The sequence below is a fragment of the Chiloscyllium plagiosum genome, chromosome 2, assembly GCF_004010195.1.
Source record: "Chiloscyllium plagiosum isolate BGI_BamShark_2017 chromosome 2, ASM401019v2, whole genome shotgun sequence".
In the NCBI taxonomy this organism is placed as follows: Eukaryota; Metazoa; Chordata; class Chondrichthyes; order Orectolobiformes; family Hemiscylliidae; genus Chiloscyllium; species Chiloscyllium plagiosum.
Genome location: NC_057711.1, coordinates 334,744 through 358,733, shown reverse-complemented (window position 1 = coordinate 358,733; position 23,990 = coordinate 334,744). Strand labels below are relative to the sequence as shown.

Here is a 23,990-nt window from a genome sequence, read left to right as displayed (position 1 = left end):
GGTTCAGAAAAGATTTACGAGGATGTTGCCAGGGTTGGAGGGTTTGAGCTATAGGGAGAGGCTGAATAAGCGCTATTTCCCCTGGAGCGCCAGACTGAAAGGTGACCTTATTAGAGATTTATGAAATCATAAGGGACATGGATAGAGTAAATAGACAAGGTGTTTTCCCTGCGTTGGGGAGTCCAAAACTAGAGGGCATAGGTTTAAGGTGAGAGGGCAAAGATTTAAAAGGGACCTAAGGGGCAACTTTTCCATAGATTTGATTTCTACCATACTGACAGCTACATCATTTGTTTCTCCTCCAACTGTGTTCTCTCAACCCCCAGCTGCTCAAACTCCTTACATTCTCATAAGACAAAGAACTGCAAATGTTGTAGGTCTGAAACAAAAATCAGAAATTGTTGCGAATCTCAGCAGGTCTGGCAGCATCTGTGGGAAGAAGCAGAGGTAACCTTTGAGTTCGGTGATTGATGGTTCTGACTAAGAGGTATCAGACCCAAAATGTTAAACTTCATTGATAGGGGTAATCGACAATCATTAAGGAGTAGAAGCATTGTGCATTTATGGAATGAGCTGCCAGAGGAAGTGGGGGAGGCTGGTACAGTTACAACATTTAAAAGTCTTCTGGATGGGTATATGAATAGGAAGGGTTTCAAGGGATATGGGCCAAATGTTGACAAATGGGACTAGATTAATTTAGGTTACCTGGTTGGCATGGTTGAGTTGGAAAAAAGGGTCTGTTTCCGTGCTGTGTATCTCTATGACTCTACGACTAAGAAGATCTACCCACACTCATTGATGTATAATAGGAATAAGCGCGTGGGGGTAAAAAAACAGATGAAGTATACAGCAAATATTTCAAATTTAAAAAGTAACAATTTCTGACTAGCCTCTAATACGAGAAAACACAAACTAGCCAACATGATCAGGTTAAATGCAGATAGCACAAGAGATTGATTGAAACAGAGGGTGGATTCAACTTGGTATTCATCCATGTCTACATCTTGGTCTCACTGTCTATGGGCTTCTCGTTGTCATTGTCCTGGCAGATAAGTTGGTAGGGTTTCTTCATTTCATTTTCCTCGATGACAGAGTTGCAACCCTCAGCATCCATTTTCTGAAGCTCATGACGTGAGAGGTGCTCCACAATGCCAGCTCCCAATGAATCTCCTAGGACATTGGTTGTGGTGCGCAGTCGATCTCTACAAAATCAATTAACAACACACACATCCATCAACATGCGTAAATAGACATAGTCACGGAAATGAGAACATTAGTTAACCATTGCAGTGCATGAAGTATTTAGAAAATATGAAAATAAGAGCAGGTTGACAAGCATGTGTGGGAAGAAAGCAGAGTTAACATTTTGGGTCTGGTTCCTCTTCATCAGAATCATCAGTCATCGAGCTCAAATGTTAACTCCACTTTCTTCCCACAGATACTGCCAGACCTGCTGAGTTTTGCCAAATTTCTGTTTTTGTTTCAGATCTACAATATTGGCAATTCCTTGTCTTATGAGAATGAGCGGGGTTTGAATAGCTGTACCTAGTCAAGACAGTACAGTGGGAGGGCAAACAAATGATGGAGCTGTCAGTATGGTAGAAATCAAATCTATTTAGATGGAGATGAAAGATAATGAAGGTTCAATCACATAGATAGGGGTAATCTACAATTGTTCAGGTGTAGATGGAAGATGGAGGAAAAGTATCACCAATATATCTGTTTTTTCCATTACTCCTAATTTCTTTTTGTGATGATGCTGTCACTTTAAGAAGGTTATTTTGTCCTTGGATTTTTTGAAGAGAGGTTGTAAAGGCAGAGGTGCTGAAGGGTCTAGTTCAACAATGGAAGGGGAGTAGCCAGTTCTCCCAGTTCAGGTTTTTTCTAGTTTGTTTTTAGCTATAGCAGTCACATGATGTGAGAGTCCAGGGGAACTGTAAGCTTCAGTAAAGACCTCCTGAGCTTCTTTTGAAATCTCTTTGGATATTGTTCCCTTCTGCCTGTAAGAATCTGTGTTTAATTTGCCTTTTTGCCAAGGAGTGTGTTTCAAGGATGTTGGTGTATTGGAACAGTGAATTAGAAACAGTTACTGTATCGGGTCAGTTACATTTCCAGTAGTTAAGTTCTTCTAAATTCCATTTTCTTTTGATCGTGTTTCAACTGTAGAGTTTAAATAAATTCTGTTTTGCTTAAAGCCGAGTGGTTTGACCAGCTGCTTCACACCTGGAATATCCATCTCACATCTGCCTTGAAAATAAGAAAAAGTTAGGGTCTAGGCTACCTTCTTAAAATATTTTGAGGGGGTCTGGCTTGGTCTATAACATTTTCCAGTGTAATTCAAAATATTTCCTATGTTGCTTCTGAAATCCTATGCAATTTCTTTTCCTATTCTTTTTTAGCAACTCTTGTTATGTGTTTTGTCACAGAATCATAGAATTATTACAATGCAGAAGGAAACCATTTGGCCCATTCAGTTGCACTGGCTATTTGAAAGAACAATTGATCTGCAGCCTTTCTTCCGTCTTCTTCCCTGTAATCCTTTTCAGGTAACAATCAAATTCCTTTTTCAGCACTTCAGGTGACACACATTAACTACAGAGTATTCCAGATCCTGATTGACTGAATGAAGAAGTGTTTCCTTATGTCACTTCTGCTTCTTTCGCCAATAACCATAAATCTGTGATCTCTCATTCTTAATCCTTTCTCAAGTGTGGTTGTTTCTCCCCAACTAACTCTGTTCAAACCCATCATGATCATCAAAATCTCTATCAACTTCCTTTTCAGCATTTTCTCCAAACAAAACAGTCATAACTTCTCCAATCTGTCTTTATAACTTCAGTAACTCTTTGTTAACCTTTTGTTATTCTTTGTGTCATTACCAAACACCTGGATGTCTGCTTTACTTTTACCTTTTTGTTTGATTTTTGTGATTGTTAAGTTGCCCATTACCTCTTTAGTTTTCCACAGCTGTCTTTATTAACAAGAACTGTTGTCCCTTAGAGGCGTAAATTGCATATGTATAATATTAATTCTTTAGTAGCACCTTCCACTGGCTCCATGATCATCAGGAACATCCTTCTCACACTTACAATGTCCAGTCCTTTTAGAATTTTATAAGTTTCTAAGAGATCACCCTATATTCTTCCAAAGTCAATTGAATATAGTCTAAACCAATCTTCACAAATCAGACCTGCTATCCCAGGAGTCAGTCTGGTAAACCTTTGCTTACCTCCCTCCATAGCCAAAACAACCTTTCTCAGGTAAGGAAACCAACACTGCACACAAAACTCCAATTGTGGTTTCACCAGGGCCCGACATAATTACAACAAAAAAACCCTGCTCCTGTACTCAAATCCTCTCATTACGAAGACTGACAAGTCATTGCTTTCTTCATTGTCAGCTGTATTTGCATGTTTACTGTGACCAAGTGGTGTACACGGTCACCAGTGTCACTGCACCTCCTCTTTCCCAAACCGTCACCATTCAAATAATAATCTGCCTTCCTGTTTTTGCTTCCAAAGTGGATAACCTCACACTTGTCCACATTATACTTCATCTCCTCTGCATTTACCCACTCAGTCAGCTTGTCCAAATCACACCGAAGCATCTCTGCATCCTCCCCACAGCTCACCCTCCCTCCCAGCTTTATGACATTTGCATACTTCGAGATATTACATATAGTTCCCTCACCTACATCACTATTTTATATTGTGAAAAGTTGTATCCTAGCACTGATCCCTGTGGTACCCACTAATCACGACTGCTTCTTGGAAAAAGACCAAAATTAATTCTACTCTTTGTTTCTGTCTGCCAATTAATTCTTTATCCATGTCAGTACCATATCCACAATCCAGTGTTTTTTAATTTTACATGCTAATCTCTTTCGTGGGATCTTATCAAAAGCTTCATGAAAGCCCAAGTAAACCTGATGTACTGGCTCCCCTCATTAACTCAACTAGTTACCTCGTCAAAAAACTCCAGGAGACTTATAAAGAAACCATAAATCTATCCAATCCTGTTCTTTTTTTCCAAGTGCTCTGCTGTTAAATCTTTTATGGTGGTGGACCCGAACATTTTCCTCACCACTGGTTTTAAGCTAACCAGTCTTTAATCCCTGTTTTCTCTTTACCTCCTTTCTTTAAACAGTGGAGTTATATCAGCCACTCTCCAATCCATAGGAATTGTTGCAGAGCCTGTACAATCTTGAAAGATGATCATCAATACATCCACTATTTTAAAAAATTCATTCTCAGGATAAGGGCACCATTTATTACCCATCCCTAATTGCCCAGAAAGCAGGTAAGAGTCACCCACATTTGGGCCAGACCAGGTAAGGATGTCAGTTTCCTTCCATGAAGGACATTAGTGAACCAGATTGTTTTCTCAACAATCAATAATGGATTTATGGTCATCATTAGACTTTAATTCCAGGGATTCTTAATTGAAATTCTATCATCTGCCATGTCGAGATTCAAACCTGAGCCTCCAGAATATTTTCTGGGTCTCCAGATTAGCAGTCTAGCAATAATGCCATTAGGCCATGGCCTCCCCATTAACCAGGGCCACTTCCTTATGTCCTCTGGGATGTAGATTATCAGGCCCTTGGGATTTATCTGCCTTTAATCCCATCAATTTCCTCAACACCATTTCCCTGCTCATACTGATTTCCTTCAGTGCATCCTTCTCACCAGACCATGCATTTCCCAAAATCACTGAGGCATTATTTGAATCCTCCTTTGTGAAGACAGAACCAAAATATATATTTATTTGGTCAGCCATTTCTTTGTTCCCCATTATAATTCATCAGGATTTTGCCTTGGATGGAGCATTTTATGGATACGACCTTAAAATATTTGAACAGAATTAGGCCATTCATCTCATCAAGTCTGCTCCGCCATTCGATTATGGCTGATAAGCTTGGGTTGTTTACTTTGCATCAGAGAAGGTTGAGTGGGGAGCTGAAAGAGGTGTACAAGTTTATGAGGGGCAGAGCATGGTGAAGAAAAAGCAACTGTTCCCCTTAATTGAAGTGTTCATAACAAGGGTGTATAATTTTAAAGTGAAATGCAAGTAGTTTAGTGGGGATTTAAGGAAAAATATTGTCAGTCAGAGAGTATTGGCAGTTTGGAACGCTCTGGCTAGAAGGGTGGATGGGGTGGCAAACCTTTGAAAAAGTTAGATGAGTAGTTGAAGTATCATGACATTCAAGGCTGTGGGTCTAGTGCAGGAGAGTCTCGCGTAGATAGTCTATTTTTAGTGGTACAGACTTGATGGGCAAAAGGCTCTCTTCTGTACTGTATGATTCTATAATTTATTGAAGAGAAAATGAGGCAAGCATGATGGAGAAAGAAATGGGAGCAAATGTGTTGAGAGAAGGTTTGTATGGATCATGAAGACAAGCATGAACTAGTGGACTGAATGGTCTATTTCTGCAAAACAAGTCAGTAAACATATACGCACAGGAACCAATCCACTGCAATGATCAGAGTGATGTCGTCTGTTGGAAGTCCAACCGATGTCAGTACGATCACCATGGTAACCAGGCCTGCCTGTGGGATGCCAGCAGCACCAATACTAGCAGCTGTGGCAGTGATACTGGTTTGAAGAGAAAAAGAAAGGCATTAAGCAATTTGTCCAGAATAATTCACATCAAATCTAACATTGTAAAATTAAATTGAGTCAGACTGCTGGGGATGGAGTGGACTTCTTCACAATGGCAAACATTACATAAAACCTGTAACCACTGCCCTCACGTCAACTATTCACAGAGTTTCAGAAGAATTGATTTTTTTTTTAGATTAGATTACAGTGTGGAAACTGGCCCTTTGGCCCAACAAGTCCACACTGACCCTCCGAAGAGCAACTCACCCAGACCCATTCCCCTACATTTACCCCTTCACCTAACACTATGGGCAATTTAGCATGGCCAATTCACCTAACCTGCACATCTTTGGACTATGGGAGGAAACCCACGCAGACACGGGGAGAATGTGCAAACTCCACACAGACAGTTGCCTGAGGCGGGACTTGACTCGGGTCTCTGGCGCTGTGAGGCAGCATTGCTAACCACTGTGCCACTGTGCCGCCCACATTGGACATAGTTGGCCCCACCTAATTACCCAAAGCAATTCGAGGTGGCTATTGATGCAAGTGATATGGGTGTCGGTGTGCTCTTACAAGACAACAACGTGAAGATAGGAAGACCAATTGGGTATTTCTTAAGGAAACTGAATATTCATCAACAGAAATATTCCACGACTCAGGAGACCTTCAACTTGGTTTTGGTGTTACAACATTTATATTCCCAGTAATGTGTTTTATACAATTGTATGTACTGACCAAAACCCATTAAGTTCTTAGAAAAATTTAAAGACAAATATATCAGACTGTTTATATTGACCTTATTATTCTGATTTGTTTGCAATGAACATAGGCATGAGAAAGCCAGTTAGCTACACCAGCAAACTCAAATTAATTCCACTGCCCGCTTTCTTCCTGTGATCTTCTATCAATCCCAAACTAATCTCGTTAATCTATTCTGTTCCCTAGCCCCGCATCAACATCAAACTAAACTCTTGTTCCTTCTTTCCTCAGACCCCTGGATCAATCTCAAACTAATCCCACTGACCGATTCTCTCCCCACCATCCTGCATTATTAAATCACCGAATAACTGAATTGTTACACCACAAGATTGGCAATTTGGCATTTCTTATTCATTCTTACCGCCTGAAAGACCAACCCAGCTAGTCCCATGTCTCATCTCTGGCACTACTTGCGCCATGTAGTAAGAGATGCCAGCAGCTAGCATCTGGTTCTGCTGGGATCTTCTTTGGGTACATTTGCTACCACCAATCCTCCCTGTATAAAATCAGTTTAGAGGGCTAACTTTAAGTGTTAAAGGATCATCCACAATATGTCTTTGGCAGATGAGGCACATATATAAGTAACAAGAAGTAGTTTATTACATTGTAGTAAGATAGATTCTAAGACTGGTTAACTACACTAAGGGCTGAACCCTCTGGGTTTTTTTGGCTATATGTCAGATTCATCGAGTTTCACAGAAGGTTTCTCTCCATGAGACACAGCAAGATCTCACTTCATCAAAAGTGTCTTATTAACTGCCTACTCTCTGATGCACCCCCTTCCCATTTACTCCCAGAAGAACTTTCAAATTGTCTGATGTTTGCTGAAAGATTGGTATCCCTGGCACCTGCACCAATTTTAAAGACTACTAATGACTAATCCGCTAATGACAATGTCAGCCACTTTCAATCCCCCTCTGTCCCTCATTACAGGAGAAAACAGCTCAGAAAGTACCAGGACAGATGGTGGGCTGCCCAACATTTGGGTCCTCACCCAGTCCGAGGAGAGAATTTTGTCCCTCACAGGAGAATACTGGAACTACTCTTGGGGGAATGATGAGATATACACAAACTGACTAAGTGCTATTCTTCATTCCACTTCAGCTTTCACATTGACCCTGCTGGCAATGTCATTCATTGCATACCACTTCTAACCATCGGCTGTGACGCCATCTTTCACTTGAGTCTTGCATCTCTGGGACATCTGCACCAATCAACCCCACCGCTCCGTGGCCGAACATTTCAACTTCCCCTCCCACTAGGATGAGGACATGCAGGTCCTGGGCCTCCTCTATCGCCCCTCCCTCACCACCCAACACCTGGAGGAAGCTTGGGAGCCTTCAACCCCAGGGCATCAATGTGGACTTCACCAGTTTCCTCATTTCCCTTCCCCCACCTTACCTCAGTTCCAACCTTCCAGCTCAGCACCGTCCCCATGACCTGTCCCAACTGTCAATCTTTCTTCCCACATATCCACACCACCTTCCTCTCTGACCTATCACTTTCACCCCCACTTCCATCTACCTATTGAACTCTCAGCTACTTTCTCCCCAGCCCCACCCCTCTCCCATCTGCCTCTCTGCCCCCAAGGTTCCCAGCATCATTCCTGATAAAGGGTTCCTGCCCAAAACGTCGATTCTCTTGCTCCTCGGATGCTGCATGACCTGCTGTGCTTTTCCAGCAGCACACACTCTCAAGCTGCCACTGGGTTATCTAGTAAAGAATGGGACGATCTGCCACAAGGAATATCTTCGACCTTTGAAAGTTGCCACTCAGGTGGATAGAGATTGTAAGAAGGCCTATGATGTAATAGCGTTCATTAGCAGAGGGATTGAATTCAAGAGTCGTGAAGTGATGTTGCAACTGTACAGGACTTTGGTTAGGCCACATTTGGAGTACTGTGTGCAGTTCTGGTCGCCTCACTTTAGGAAAGATGTGGAAGCTTTGGAGAGGGTGCAGAGAAGATTTACCAGGATGTTGCCTGGAATGTAGAATAGGTCGTACGAGGATAGGTTGAGAGTTCTCGGCCTTTTCTCGTTGGAACGGCGAAGGATGAAGAGTGCTGGGGGTATGGAATGCGCTGCCTGTGGGAGTGGCAGAGTCAGAATCATTGGTGACCTTTAAGCGGCAATTGGATAGGTACATGGATAGGTGCTTAAGCTAGGACAAATGTTCGGCACAACATCGTGGGCCGAAGGGCCTGTTCTGTGCTGTATTGTTCTATGTTCTATGTTCTATGTTCTATGACTTGTGAAGAAGAGAGTTCTGCAGCCTCAGAGGTGCCATTGAATTGAATTAGCTTTGTTGTCATATGTACACACTTGCATGAATATAGTGAAAAGTTTACAAGCTGCCATTTATGGCACCATCTTAGGTACAAATGTTTCTAGGTACAGAATCTTCATAAAAGCAAAAAAGAAAGGAAAGTTAGTTAAGAAGTTAACATTACAGTTCTTCTTACTAAAATGTTAAAAAACAAAGGAACACAGTTGCTCCTGGGGCTGTCTATTCCCACTCTCCCCTCCCCAGGGCTGTCTATTCCCACTTTCCCCTCCCTGAGGCTGCCCGCTCCCACTATCCCCTCCCTGGGACTGTCTACTCCCACACTCCCCTCCCCAGGGCTGCCTGCTCCCACTCTCCCCTCCCCAGGACTGTCTGCTCCCACTGTCCTCCTGCATGGAATGACTGCTATCAATGTTGGGGACCTCTCTTGCTGCCAGACATCTGTTTAGCCCCAAGTGGCAGAGGGCCTTATAGTGTCAGCAGTTAGGAACTTCATCCAAATGTACAAGGAGGCACAGCACAGCAGACAGGTGTGTGGGAGGCAATGGCCAATCTACTTCCAAATACACTTTGTGGGCGGCACGGTGGCTCAGTGGTTAGCACTGCTGCCTCACAGTGCCAGGGACCCGGGTTCAATTCCCGCCTCAGGCGACTGACTGTGTGGAGTTTGCACGTTCTCCCCGTGTCTGCGTGGGTTTCCTCCGGGTGCTCCGGTTCCCTCCCACAGTCCAAAGATGTGCAGGTCAGATGAATTGGCCATGCTAAACTGCCCGTAGTATTAAGTAAGGGGTAAATGTAGGGGTATGGGTGGGTTGCGCTTCGGCGGGTCGGTGTGGATTTGTTGGGCCGAAGGGCCTGTTTCCACTCTGTAAGTAATCTAATTCAATTACCTCCTTTCAATATAATCTCCTTTATTTAAGTTTAACACAGTTCATTCTGCTGCAAGTTTCTGACATTCAAATGGAATATAAAATTCTACATTGGGGAGATGAAGCGCAGAATGTGTGACTCCTTTGCAGAACACCTGTATTCAGTCTGAAAAATGACTGTGAGCTTCCAGCTGTCTGCCACTTCAACACCCCAACCACGATGTTCCCTAACCAACATTTCTGTCTCAGCAAAGTTCAGCATAAGCTGGAAGGATAGCACTCATTTTCTGTTTGAGAACCCTGAAGCCTTCTGGACTCAATATTGCATTCAACAATGTTAGGGCTTGTGCATCTTCTCTGATGTCCTGACCCCAACCTCCACACAACAGACATTGTCATCACAGAAGCTGCTCCCACAAACAACTCATTGTCAGCCACAAATGTCCCCAAAATCAGCATTTGATTTTCCCAGGCTTACCTTTACTCATTTCTTTTTCTGCCTAAACTATTTTTCTCTCTGTCTGGACTCCATCTCCACTAATCTGAATAAATCCTGCCCCTAAGAATGTTCTCCAATATTTTCCCTTCCATTGTCTAAGACTCACTGGCCTGTAATTTCCTGATTATTCCTGCTGCCTTTCTTAAACAAAGGGACAACACTGGCTAGCCTCCAGTCCTCTGGGACCTCTCTAGTGACTAAAGAGAATCCAAAAGTTTCATACAAGGCCTCAACAATTTCCTCAACTGCCTCCCCAGCATTCTGGATACTTGACATCTTAACGTTTTTCAAAATACCCAACATCTCTTTTTTATATTGACATACCCCAGAATATCATCATACTCCTCCCAAGATTCACTACCCTTTCTATTCCCATTACAATTGAATCCCTGTAACTATTGCATTCCCACACTTTCTCTTCCTCTCCAATAGATCAGGTCCATGGTGCAGTAAATTGGCTGTTACTGGTTTCCCCTGAGAGGTCATTGTCCCCTGCAGTACATCTGTTTTGCAGGGGAATATGTGAGGAAGCATTTTTTCACCAAGCAGTTAGTGGCTGTCTGAACTTACTGCCTGTAACGGTGGTGGAGGCCGAATAACATTTAGATGTGATGCCAAGGCATAAAAGGCTAAATGCTAAAAAATGAGATTAGAATAGTTAGGTAGTTGTTTTTGACTGGCACAGACTCAATGGGCTGATAGCCCTTTTTCTGTTCAGTAGACCTCTATGGGTCTAAGATTGCTACCAGTGCATTCATTATTGCTGTAGCTACTTCCTTTAATATCCTAGGATAGATCCCATCATGACCAGCACTTGTCGGTCTTTCTGTCCACAAATTGACCCCAAGCTTCCAGTTGCCTGCTACTTCAACATAAGCTGTGTTCCCTCGCCAATATTTCTGTCGCAGGCCTGCTGCAGTGTTCAAGTCAGCCTCAGTGCAAGCTCGAAGAACAACATCTCATTTTCTCTTTGGGACCCTGTGGCCTCAAGGAGTCAACATCAAGTTCAATTACTTTACAGCCTGATTCCATCCTTACATGTTTTTTATTACCCCACATCTGGTCCTGTTTTGACATGGGTTGCTTTTAGCACAGTCACTCATTCACATGTACCCCTAGGCCCATTGACTGCCTCAACCTGTCCAACCCCTCACCTAGTCCAACCTCTCACCCTCACAATGCACAGCCCTCCACCCGCCTCTGCTCTAACCCCAACTCACCATCAAACCAGCGGATAAGGGAGTGTATTGGTAGTTTGATGCACTGACCTCTATACCACTGAAACCAGGCGCCAACTTGAAGACACCACCTCCTACTGCACCTGCACCTGCACCCCCGCACCCCCCCACTCCCAACACCCCCACCCCCTGCACCTCTATGGACCACAACCTCACCTCCCATCACCAAACCATCGTCTCTCAGACCGTACACAACCTCATCACTTCAGGGGAACTCCCACCCACAGCTTCCAACCTCATAGTTCGGGAACCCCACACCACCTGGTTTTACCTCCTGATCCACAAGCCTGACTACCCCGGCTGATCCATCATCTCAGCCTGCTCCTATCCCACCAAATTCATCTCCACATACTTCGATACTGTCCTATTCCCCCCAGATCCATGAACTGCCCATATACGTTTGGGACACCACCCATGCCTTCCACCTCCTCCAAGACTTTCATTTCCCTGGACCCTAATGCCTTATCTTCACCATGGACATCCAGTCCCTATACATTTCCATCAGCCATGACCAGGACTTCCAAGCCCTCCTTTTCTTCCTCTCCCAATGTCCCACCAGTATCTTTCCACTGACACTAATTCATTTGGTTGGACTGGTCCTCACCCTCAATAATTTCTCCTTTCTATCTTCCTCCAGATGAAAGGGCACCCGCATGGACCCCAGCTATGCCTGTCTCTTTATCGGCTACGTGGAACAGTCTATCTTCCATAGTTACTCTGGCACCACTCCCCATCTTTTCCTCCGCTACATTGTTGACTGCATCGGGGCCACCTCGTGCTCCCATGAGGAGGTTGAACACTTCATCAACTTCACCAACACATTCAATCCCGACCTTAAATTCACCTGGACCATCTCAGACACCTCTCTCCCCTTCCTGGACCTCTCCATCTCTATCAACGAGGACCAACTCAACACTAACATCTTCTACAAACCCATCGACGCCCACAGCTACCTAGACTACACCTCCTCTCACTTTGCCTCCTGTAAAAATGCTATCCCTTATTCCCAATTCCTCTGCCTCCACCGTATCTGCTCCCAGGAGGACCAGTTCCACCACAGAACACACCAAATGGCCTCCTTCTTTAAAGACCGCAATTTCCCCTCCCATGTGATTGATGATGCCCTCCAACGCATTGCATCCACTTCCCGCACCTCCCACCCCTCCAACCATAACAAGGACAGAACCCCCGGTCCTTTCCTTCCATCCCACCAACCTCTGGATACATCGCATCATCCTTTGCCAATTCTGCCATCTACAAATGGACCCCACCATCAGACAGATATTTTCCTCCCCACCCCTATCCGCTTTCCGTAAAGACTGTTCCCTTCATGACTCCCTCGTCAGATCCACACCCCTCACCAACCCACCGTCCCCTCCTGGCACCTTCCCCTGCCACTGTAGGAATTGCAAAATCTGCGCCCACACCTCCCCCTTCACCTCTGTCCAAGAACCCAAAGGAACCTTCCACATCCATCAAAGTTTCATCTGCACTTCCACATGTCATTTATTGTATCCGTTGCTCCTGATGCGGTCTCCTCTACGTTGGGGAGACAGGACGCCTACTTGCAGAGCACTTTAGAAAACATCTCTGGCACACACCTGCACCAACCAACCCTACTGCCCCGTGGCCAAACACTTCAACTCCTCCTCCCACTCTGCCAAGGACATGCAGGTCCTGGGCCTCCTCCATTGCCACTCCCTAGCCACCTTGCCTGGAGGAAGAACGCCTCATCTTCCGCCTTGGGACCCTCCAACCCCATGGCATCAATGTGGATTTCACCAGTTTCCTCATTTCCCCTCCCCCATCTTATCCCAGATCTAAATTTCCAACTCAGCACCGCCCTCATGACCTGTCCTATCTGTCCATCTTCCTTCCCGCCTATCCGCTCCACCCTCCCTTCTGACCGATCACCATTACCCCCACCTCCATCCACCTATCGCACTCTCAGCTACCTTCCCTCCTGCCCCACACCTCTTCCATTTATCTCTCCACCCCCTAGGCTCCCAGCATCATTCCTGATGAAAGGTTTTTGCTCGAAACTTTGATTCTCTTGCTCCTCAGATGCTACCTGACCTGCTGTGTTTTGCCAGCACCACACTCTCGACTCTGAGCTCCAGCATCTACAGTCCTCACATTCACCATTTTCATATTACATGAGTCACATTCAGGACAGCTTACCCATTTTCTACTCTTAGCTCTTACTGTTATCTTTCAACTTTTCTTCTGTCCCAGCCTGCTATCTATTATAACTTTGTTTATTTACCCCTTTCATAATTCTCTGTTTCTGGGCTCTATGCCCACCTATCTGCTTACCTCTCCCTCCCTGTGCCCCCCACCCCAAAACCTTAGCTTCAGCATAAATACCAGTTTTTCCAATCTGCTAACAGTTCTGATGAAGACCCACCTCACTCAAGATGTTAACTCTGCTTTCTTCCTGCTGAGATTCTCCATCAATTTTGGGATGCTATCAGTGTCTCCCACTGTGCAAATTAATGTAAAGTATTTATTGAACTTCTCAGCTATTTCCTGGTTCTCCATTATTATTTCTCCAGCCTGGAGGGAGGAGTCCGAGACTGTCCAGGTGAATTTGAGGTCGGGGTGGAAGGTGTTAGTGTAGTGGATGAACTGTTCATTCTCTAAGAGGCCTATGTTCACTTTGGCTTCTTTCTTTCTTTTCATGTACTAAAGGAAGCTCTTGCAGGCTTTCTTAATATTACCTGGAAATTTACCCTGAAAGTTTATTTTCTTCTTTTTTGGCTGTCTTCCATTGATTATTAAAACTTGCCCAATCCTGTAGCTAGCCTCTGTTCCTTGCCACATTGTACATAATTTTCTTTCAGTCTAGTGCAGTTGTTAACTTCCCTGTTCATCCATGGTTAGTTTATCCCTTTCCTAGAATTGTTCTTGTTCACTGGGATATTAAAAACTTTTTCAAATCGTTTACAAAGCAACTATATATAAAAAAAATACCAAATACAAGAAGGTAGAGGTAGTACAATATCATTTCACAATAGTATTAATAATAAACTATCTACTATTCTACCAGAACAAATGTATCTACTTAAATTAAACTACAATCAAACTTTAAAATATTAAATTAAGCTGAATTCAAATTAACTTAAATTATATCACATTACTTTATTCGATTTCACTCACCACACCTCCACTGAAGCTCCCATCCCTGGGTGGACCAATCATTGTACCTTTCTTTTTTCCCCAGCTAACCTCTCCCAGGGTCCCACGGGCACCAAAATGGATTCCCACGGCTACATCACGGCCCAATTAATATTGCTGATAAGTCTGCGTCAATATAATTTAGAAAGGGCCACCAAGTCTTATAAAATTGCTCTGTTTTGTGGTGCAACATATTTGTGAGATAGTCTTAGGGAGATGCTCCATCACCAGCTTGCCCCATCCCATAAGACCCGGGGGTTTTTCCAACATTCAATTCATTAAAATGTTCTTCCTCGCACAGTGGGTAAGAATATTACACAGTCTCTTCCCACGTTCCCCCAGAGAGGCAAATTTGGAAACCCCAGAAGAAATACCGGGTCTTCTTTGACTTCAATTCCTAGGATTTCCTTCCGCTCCCTTACTATGGCACTCCAGTATCTTGCAACCTGACCAATAGTGTGAGAGTGCCTACACTCATGTTACATTTGGGTCACCCTGGTGACGCTCCTCTCTTGAACTTAGCTAGCCTCTCTGGTGCCATATGAGCCGTGTGTCAAATCTTCAATTGCATGGCCTGCATTTTGTTACATTTTAAGATTTTCTTTACATTTTCCCATATATCTTCCCATATTTCAAATGAAATATCCTCTCCTAGTTCCCGATTCCAAGTCCTACAGAGTCTCACCACATCTCCTAAGGCACGTCCTTTCTGTAAATGATACAAAATACTAACTGAAAGAGCGCCCGTACACTGGAGCACACTTTTCTCCACATCTGACTTGTAAGGCTGAGCCAGGAGCGTGGTCTTCCTCTATATAGAATCCCTTATCTGAAAGGACCAGAAAAGGTCCCTATTAGACAATCCATATTTCGGACTTAGTTGGCTAAATGACATCAAGACCTCCCCCTTGAATAAATCTCCCAAACTAGAGATCCCCTTATTCTCCCATGACTTAAAGCCGGAGTCCATTGCTCCAGGTTTAAATCCTGGGGATCCTGCCAACAGGGTAATCAGCGAGGTCTTAGTCCAATTGCCCTCATCTTGCCACATTATCCTCCAGGCTTTCACCATATTTAAAATGATTGGACTCTTACACTGTTTGATCACGGATTTCATCTTCTCCATGAATAATACATTAACTTGGGGACATCTTGACTGCGAGGCTTCAACGTCAAACCAAAATGACTCCGAATTCCACCCCCCCACCCCGTACCCAGTCATCCATGTATGCTAAAGGGCGCTTATTTGATATCTCTTCAAGTCCGGAAGGTCCAATTTCACCCCCCTCCCCACGCTCCCCCCCCCACCCAACCCCGCCACGCCACGCTATGCCAAACCTGCAGGAGCTGCAATTTACTGAATTTAATTAGGAGACAGCTGCGACACCAAGTAAAGGACTCTAGCCAACCACTGACCCTCCGTAATACTCGTCTGGGTAGCAATAATGGGAGCATTCTCAAGGAGTACAACAAGCGAGGAAGAACATTCATTTTGGTCAGGGCTATTCATGACAACGGTAATTCCCCTCCACCGCTGCAAATCCTGTTTTAACCTCTCCAGTAGTGGAAGGCAGGGTTAATAAAAATTCCCAAACACAAAAAAAGCTTTTTGATGACCATCTAAACAGGAACTGCATTCAATCGTTCAGATCAGGCACCTCCCCTAATCCCCCCACCAGCATGGCTTCTGATTTTGTGAGGTCGATCCTGTCTCCCGCAAAACTGCCAAATAAATAAATTTTTTGAATCAATTGAGGAATGGACTTATCCGAACTGACCAAGAATAAAAGGACATCATCAGCATATAGGGTCATCTTATGCTCCCCCATTCTCACCCTTGGCGCCACTATTTCAGGATCCCTCCAGATAGCCTCAGCTAATGGCTCAGTTGCCAAGATAAATAAAGAGGACACCCCCGTCGACTACCTCTCCCTATATTAAAGTTATCTGACTTCGTGTCATTTGTGATGACTGCAGCCTTAGGATCATTATACAACACTGCCACCCACCTAGCAAAGGCTCCCCCCAGATCAAAGCGCTCTAGGACCCCAAACAGATACAGCCATTCTATCTGGTCAAACGCCTTTTCTGCGAGTAGGGAGACCACCAAACCTGGAATCAATCTTTGCTGGTATACCTGCACTATGTTTGGTACCCTCCTGATATTGTTGGAGGAGTTACTGCCCTTGATAAAACCCGTCTGATCTTCTTTCGTAATATAGGGCAACACCTTTTTCCAACCTCAGGGCCAGCACCTCTGACAGAATTTTAACGTCAACATTCAATAATGAAATTGGTCTGTATGAAGCACATTCTTCAGGGTCTTTCCCCTTCTTTAAAATTAGGGAGATATTAGCCTCCTCACGGATAACTGTGGCAGCCTTCTCTCCAACAGACATAACGGATTGGGAAGCATTTTTCTTTCTAGCCAGATATGCCAAGTATCTACCTGGCTTATCTCAAAATTTAAACAATCTTTGTTTAGCAAAGAAGACCCCTTTATTTGCCACCTGTGTGTGCAATGAGTTGAGAGCAGCCCAGAGAACCATGACCCGCTGCAGCTTGACCAATGAAGACCAATAAAATAATATGCTTTTTCAGCTACCTTCAGCCGGGTCTTCAGCATCTGTTGCTGTCCCTCTGCCTCCTTCTAATCATTGAATACGAAATGATCAGGTCTCATAAATATGCCTTTGTGGCTTCCCAAAGTATTGCCAAATTACTGGCTGTACTAGAGTTGATATCCCAGTAGGCCCTGAACTCTCTTGTAATGTATTCAATAAATTGGCTATCCTTAACAGGAATGGATCCATGAGCCAGTGCTGTGTACCCATTCTACCATCCTTGATTTTAACATCTAAATACACTGGCGCATGGTCCGAGATGGTTATATTCTAAAGTTTAAAAGCCAATGTTCTGTCCAAACAAACTGACGGCATAAGGAACATGTCAGTTCATGTGTGGCACTTGTGTGGGTTGAAATAGAAAGTAAAGTCTCTTCCATGAGGGTAGAGATGCCTGCACACATCTACTAATCCTAACTCCTCACACAACTGTCTAGATTGCGTGGGCGTACCTGCCGGGACCCTTGGCATCCTGTCTACCTTGGGATCTATTAGGCGATTCAAATCCCCTCCTCTGATTAGATTTTTTTTAGATTACATTACAGTGTGGAAACAGACCCTTCGGCCCAACAAGTCCACACCAACCCGCTGAAACGCAACCCACCCATACCCATACCCCTACATTTACCCCTTACCTAACACTACGGGCAATTTAGCATGGCCAATTCACCTGACCTGCACATCTTTGGACTGTGGGAGGAAACCGGAGCACACGGAGGAAACCCACGCAGACACGGGGAGAATGTGCAAACTCCACACAGCCAGTCGCCTGAGGCTGGAATTGAACCCGGGTCTCCGGCGCTGTGAGGTAGCAGTGCTAACCACTGTGCCACCGTGCCGGCACACCCCACGATTGATTAATTTAGCAACTGCATCAATTAGAAATTTAAGACGGTGTGCCGGTGGATAATAAACGTTCAGGCTGCCATATTCTTCTCCACATATTAGAGCTTTAAGAATGACAAACCATTCGTGTTCATCCTTAATTTGCTCAGTTACCTGGAATGGGAGGCTCCTTCTTCCCAGTATAGCCACTCCTCTACTCTTGGAGCTAAAGGAGGAGAAGAATACCCTGTCATAATGTGCCCTACTGCAGCTTCAGATGTTCCTTATCAGTTAAATGCATCTCCTGCAGCAGGGCGATGTCAACCCTTTCAACCAAGGCTTGACAGCTCCTTCTTTCTTTTAATGGGGGAATGGCTCCCTTTTACATTCCAGGTGCACCACCTAAACAGATCACTAGCCATGGTCATCCAGGGAAGCCTGTGGTTTCCCAAGAGAAGGATGCTTATCTGAGGTGTAACGAGCGAAAAAAACATTAACTTATAAAGTCTAAAAACTACTACAGCTAACAAACTAACCACTACATTTATCTTAAGCAAACACCCAAATAAGCCCCAGCTCACTAGAGATTTCCCCCCCCCCCCCACCTTGCCCATAAGGAGCAATTCTCCCTATCCTTGCTACCATCTTGGCTCCTTCCAGCTGAGACCGTGCCCCAGTCCCAGACAATTCACAAAGAAAACATGTTATTTGCATTTCTGAGAGTTAACAGTGGATGCCCAGTCTCCCCCCAGCACCTCTTCTCCATGCATCTTAACCAGAGGTATAGCCACCCCCAATCCGAAAACAAAAGGACAGCAGTAAAGAAAATCCCAGATAACAACCAACCGACCAAAATGATAAATAAATCAGGTTTTACACCAAGGCAGTACAAAATGTATAAGACCAATAACCACGAAAAGGGAAGAGAGGAAAAAAAAGCAGCAGATAAAGTAAAGAGAAACTACCACTGTCTGTAACTGTGTCCCTTCCCCTCTCCCCACTCCTGACCTGAGTCCTTTATTTCACAGAGTTCACAAAATCCTTCTCCTTTTCTACTGAATCAAAATTATATACCATCCTTCTGTGAGCGATGCACAACATGGCCAGGTACCTCGAGGAATATTGAATGTTCAGATCCTTTAATTTTCTCTTATCTTCATCAAATGCCCTTTTCTTAATTATGACTCTGAGAAGTTTTGAAAAAACATTATTCTTGAGCCTTTGTATGTTAAATCCTGTGGATCTCTTCCCAGTCTTTTTGCTGTTTCAATCACTAACTGTTTTTCTTTACAGTGCTGGAGTTGCACTAGGACTGGGCGGGGGCCCGGATCCGGCCCAAACCTGCGCATTGCGATTCGGTGGGTCCGCTCCACACTCACCAGGCCCAACTCCAACTCCAGCCCCAGGAACTTCAGGAGCCACTTCTCCAGAAAACCAACGAGGTCCTCGCCTTCCTCACACTCCAGGACACCCCAGAGCCGTACGTTTTTTCTTCTACTTTTATTTTCCAGATTCTCCACTTGTTCCTGAAGGACCCGACCCTGGTCTTCCAGTATTCGGATCCTTTCTCCCAAGAGCTCCCCCATGGTCTCCAATGCCGCGGTCCTCTGCTCCACTGCTTCTACCCTTCAGTCCAGTGTTTGAATCTCCTGCTCATGCTTTTTCAGCATGGCAGATATTGGCTCCAACGTTGCTTTAATCTTTTCTCGGAGTTTGGCAAACTCTGAGAGTAAATGCTGCTGCCCCATTAAATCCAAAAGGGCTGCCCCGGGAGTTTGAGCAATGGCTCCAGGTGCCCCCGATGCAGTAGGGGAGGTCCCTGCCTGCTGTACCCCTTTTGCCCCCTTTCTTTGATTTGCCTTCATCCTGATCTTAGAGCTGTCAAACCACAATTCTAGCAGCTCCAGGTGTTCAGTAACTTTTTATTATCGCTTTTTCTCCTGGAGTGATTAACGAGGCGGGGTAAAGGTCCATCTTGCCAGGGGTATGGCACAAAGGCCAGCACAGCAGACCACCCAGACCGCCGCCATCTTGGATCTCCATTATCTATTTTCTTAAACGTCTGCCATTGCTCTTCAGTTGCCTTTGCTGTGAAAGTCCTTCCCCAATCCATTACAGTAACTCTGCTATAATTCCTTTGTTATTATCCTTATTTATGATTAGAACAAGAACAAAGCAAATTACAGCACAAGAACAGGCCCTTCAGCCCTCCAAGCTTTTACTGATCCAGATCCTCTACCTAAACCTGTCACCCATTTTCTAAGGATCTGTATCCCATTGCTCCCTGCTCATTCATGTATCTGTCTAGATACATCTTAAATGATGCTATCATGCCCACCTCTACCACCTCTGCTAGCAATGCGTTCCAGGCACCCACCACCCTCGATGTAAAGAGCTTTCTACGTATATGTCTCTTAAACTTTTCTGCTCTCACCTTGAACTCATGACCTCCGGTAATTGAGTCCCCCACTCTGGGAAAAAGCTTCTTGCTATCCACTCTGTCTGTACCTATCATGATTTTGTAGATCTCAATAAGGTTCCTCCTCAATCTGTCTTTCTAATGAAAATAATCCTAATGTACTCAACCTGTCTTCATAGGTAGTGCCCCCATACCGTGCAGCAACATCCAGGTGAATCTCCTCTGCACCCTCTCCAAAGCATCCACATCCTTTCAGTAATGTGGTGACCAGAACTGTACGCAGTATTCCAAGTATGGCTGAACCAAAGTCTTATACAGTTGTACATGACCTGCCAACTCTTGTTCTCAATACTCTGTCACCGTATGCCTTCTTGACCACTCTACTGATCTGCAGTGCCACCTTCAGGGTACAATGGATTTGAACACCCAGATCTCTCCAGGGCTTTTCCATTTACCGTGTAGTTCACTCTTGAATTGGATCTTCCAAAATGCATCACCTCGCATTTGTCTGGATTGAACTTATTCTGCCATTTCTCTGCCCAACTCCCATAATGTATCTATATTCTGTTGTATTCTCTGACAGTCCTCTTCACTATCTGCTACTACACCAATCTTAGTGTCACCTGCAAACTTGCTCATCAGACCACCTATACCTTCCTCCAGATCATTTTTGTATATCACAAACAACAGTGGTCCCAGCACGGATCCCTGTGGAACACCACTGGTCACAATTCTCCATTTTGAGAAACTCTGTTCTGCTACTACTCTCTGTCTCCTGCTGCCCAGCTAGTTCTCTATCCATCCAGCTAGTACGCCCTGGACCCCATGTGACTTTACTTTCTCCATCAGCCTACCGTGAGGAACCTTATCAAACGCCTTACTGGAGTCCATGTATATGACATCTACAGCTCTTCCCGCATCAATCAACTTTGTCACTTCCTCAAAGAATTATATTAAGTTGGTAAGATGCAATTGTTCCCAGGTTCCTTCCTCTCAAACTAAATGATACATTTTGCCATTTATAATCATTGTTTCCAAGGGGATGTTTTATTCTGACATTATTTATTAAACCTGACACATTACACATTGCCAGATCCAAAATAGCCTGATCATTGGTTGGATCCATCACATATTGTTCTAGGAACCTGTCCCAAATACACACTCTGAATTCTTTCTCATGGCTTCCTGTGCAAATCTGACTATCCCAATCTACATGAAGATTAAAGTCACCCACTGCCTTTTTACACTAATTATTTCCTGATCTATTATAGCTACCATTCGCGGCTTATAGATTATACCTACTAGCATCTTTTCTCTTGCTTTATTTCTTATCTCAACCCAGATTAATTTGACATTTTCTGATTCAAAAGCACTTCTTGCTATTGTAGTTATTTCATTCCACATAATTACAGTTAGAGGTGCAGCTCTCCTTCAAGAGTGTTGTAAGTAAATCGGGGATGTGCCGTGAGAGTGTGAAGAGATTTGCATGTGTCAGATGCCATGGGGTGCATGCAGATACTGTCCTGGAGCATGCCCTGAAATGTTGGGTGTCCAAGATGGAGATCTGGAGAAGCAAAGAGCAAGCTGGAATCTCCAGATACCCCCATGGGCATTCATATTTTGACTCCCCAGCCCCTAGTTCCTATCTATCCCATAGTATTGTAGGAAAGTGCATATTAATTATTCAATAATCCTCGATAACAAGCATCTTTGCTGCTCCCAATGGCAAGAAATGCCTTGCTGGAATTCTCATGTGATTTCCCCATATTTCTTGCTAGAGCCCATGTTGTTCAGGGCCTTAGGATTCTGCCCATTTTGCTTGTGATTCAACCTTTGATATCTACTTCACAATCAATGAATTTGGTCCTCAATTCGCTTTCCTTGGCAGCCAAATTCTATCTATAGTTCAAGATATCGGTAGGACCCAAACAACACACCCTACATAACCTTTCAAACAAGGTTCACAACAGTCTTGGTGACAGAGTTCCCCTTCTCTCTGATTCCTTTAAATGATTTGATTGGCTCAGGCAATCGACACATAATTGGCCTTTACAAGCCACAATTCCTGTTCTCCCTCTCATAGCATTCTGTCATTTTAAACTGTATCACACACAGCTTGTAAATGGTGCCTTCTTGTATCCTTTAACTTCAGGTTCTATTTTACTCGCAGATACATGTCTTTCTGGACCTTGAGACCACCTGTAATACAATACAATCAGCTGTCCATAGGGTCCTACAGCAATATAGATCACATGAGCACTTCCCGGATGTTTGAGGATACATTGCCAGAATTTAGTTCACTTTTGGACTTAGGACATCTCACAAAAAGAAAATATAGACATTTCCCCAAAGCACAAGGATCTTCACATGATACTTTGAAATATATCTGTTTATATTCCAGGAGTAACTTTGGTTATTTGAGTAAACATCACTGTTACCTGATGGTGATGATTTGTCCAAAGTTGAGTTCAAAGTTGTTAACTTGTGCAATGAAGATAGCAGCAAGTGCTTCGTACAGTGCAGTGCCATCCATGTTAATTGTGGCACCCACAGGCAGCACAAATCTGGTAATTCGTTTATCCAGTCCAATTTTGTCCTCCAGGCATCGAAATGTAATAGGTAAAGTGGCTGAGCTGGAAGGCAGTAGAAGATAAATGTCAGTCTGGCAGAGCAGTGAGTCACAACATCAATATTTTAGGCCAGGAAATCTGTCCATTTTTGTGGAACTGTGTGTCTGTGTTCACATTTATGTCTATATTTGTACATGTCACTCTGTGACCCCAGTTGATAGATGTGGTAGGTTTTGTTTCCAGAAAGTGACGCTGGCATTGTAAAAGTGGCTGAGGAGGTCAGTAGCAAGAGTGGTAAGATCAAAACATACGAAATAGGAGGTATTTCGTATGTTATGATCAAACCTGCTCTGCTATTCAATATGATCATGGCTGATCTTTCCATGGTCTCAGCTCCACTTAGCCACCCACTCACCATAACCCTTAATTCCTTTACTGCTCAAAAATGTGTCGATCTTAGACTTAAAATTATTTAATGAAGTGGCCTCAACTGCTACATCCCCTAGTTCCAGTTTCACCCACGAGTGGAAACAACCTCCCTGTTTTTATCCAAAAGAGAAAATGCTGGAAAATCTCAGCAAGTCTGGCAGCATCTGTAAGGAGAGAAAAGAGCTGACGTTTCGAGTCTAACTGGCCCTTTGTCAAAGCCTCCTCCCTGCTTCTATGTTATCTATTCCCTTCATAGAACATAGAACATAGAAAAGTACAGCACAGAACAGGCCCTTTGGCCCAAGGTGTTGTGCCAAGGTTTAATCCTAATGTAAAATATAATAACTTATACACCTCTCAACTCACTGCTATCCATGTGAATGTCCAGCAGACACTTAAATGTCCCTAATGACTCTGCTTCCACCACCACAGCTGGCAATGCATTCCATGCATTCACGACTCTGTGTAAAGAACCTACCTCTGACATCTCCTTTATACCTTCCTCCTAATATCTTCAAACTATGACTCCTCATACCAGTCAATCCTGCCCTGAAGAAAAGTCTCTGGCTATTGACTCTATCTATTCCACTCATTATTTTGTACACCTCGATCAAGTCTCCTCTCCTCCTTTTCTCTCCAGAGAGAAAGGTCTGAGCTTATTCAGCCTTTCTTCATAAGGCAAGCCCTCCAGTCC

The 23,990-nt window shown here is 44.0% G+C and overlaps 1 protein-coding gene across 1 annotated transcript in view; it reads right to left on the bottom strand.

The window, feature by feature from the left end:
• Positions 1–997: 997 nt before the first annotated feature.
• LOC122565415 (excitatory amino acid transporter 1-like) overlaps positions 998–23,990 on the bottom strand; it is a 72,036-nt gene continuing 49,043 nt past the window's right edge. The window contains exons 4-6 of the mRNA XM_043721370.1: positions 22,736–22,930; positions 5,461–5,595; positions 998–1,202 (exon numbers count right to left, since the gene is read on the bottom strand). Of these exons, the coding sequence (XP_043577305.1) occupies positions 998–1,202; positions 5,461–5,595; positions 22,736–22,930 (535 nt within the window). The remainder of the gene's footprint in view (positions 1,203–5,460; positions 5,596–22,735; positions 22,931–23,990) is intronic.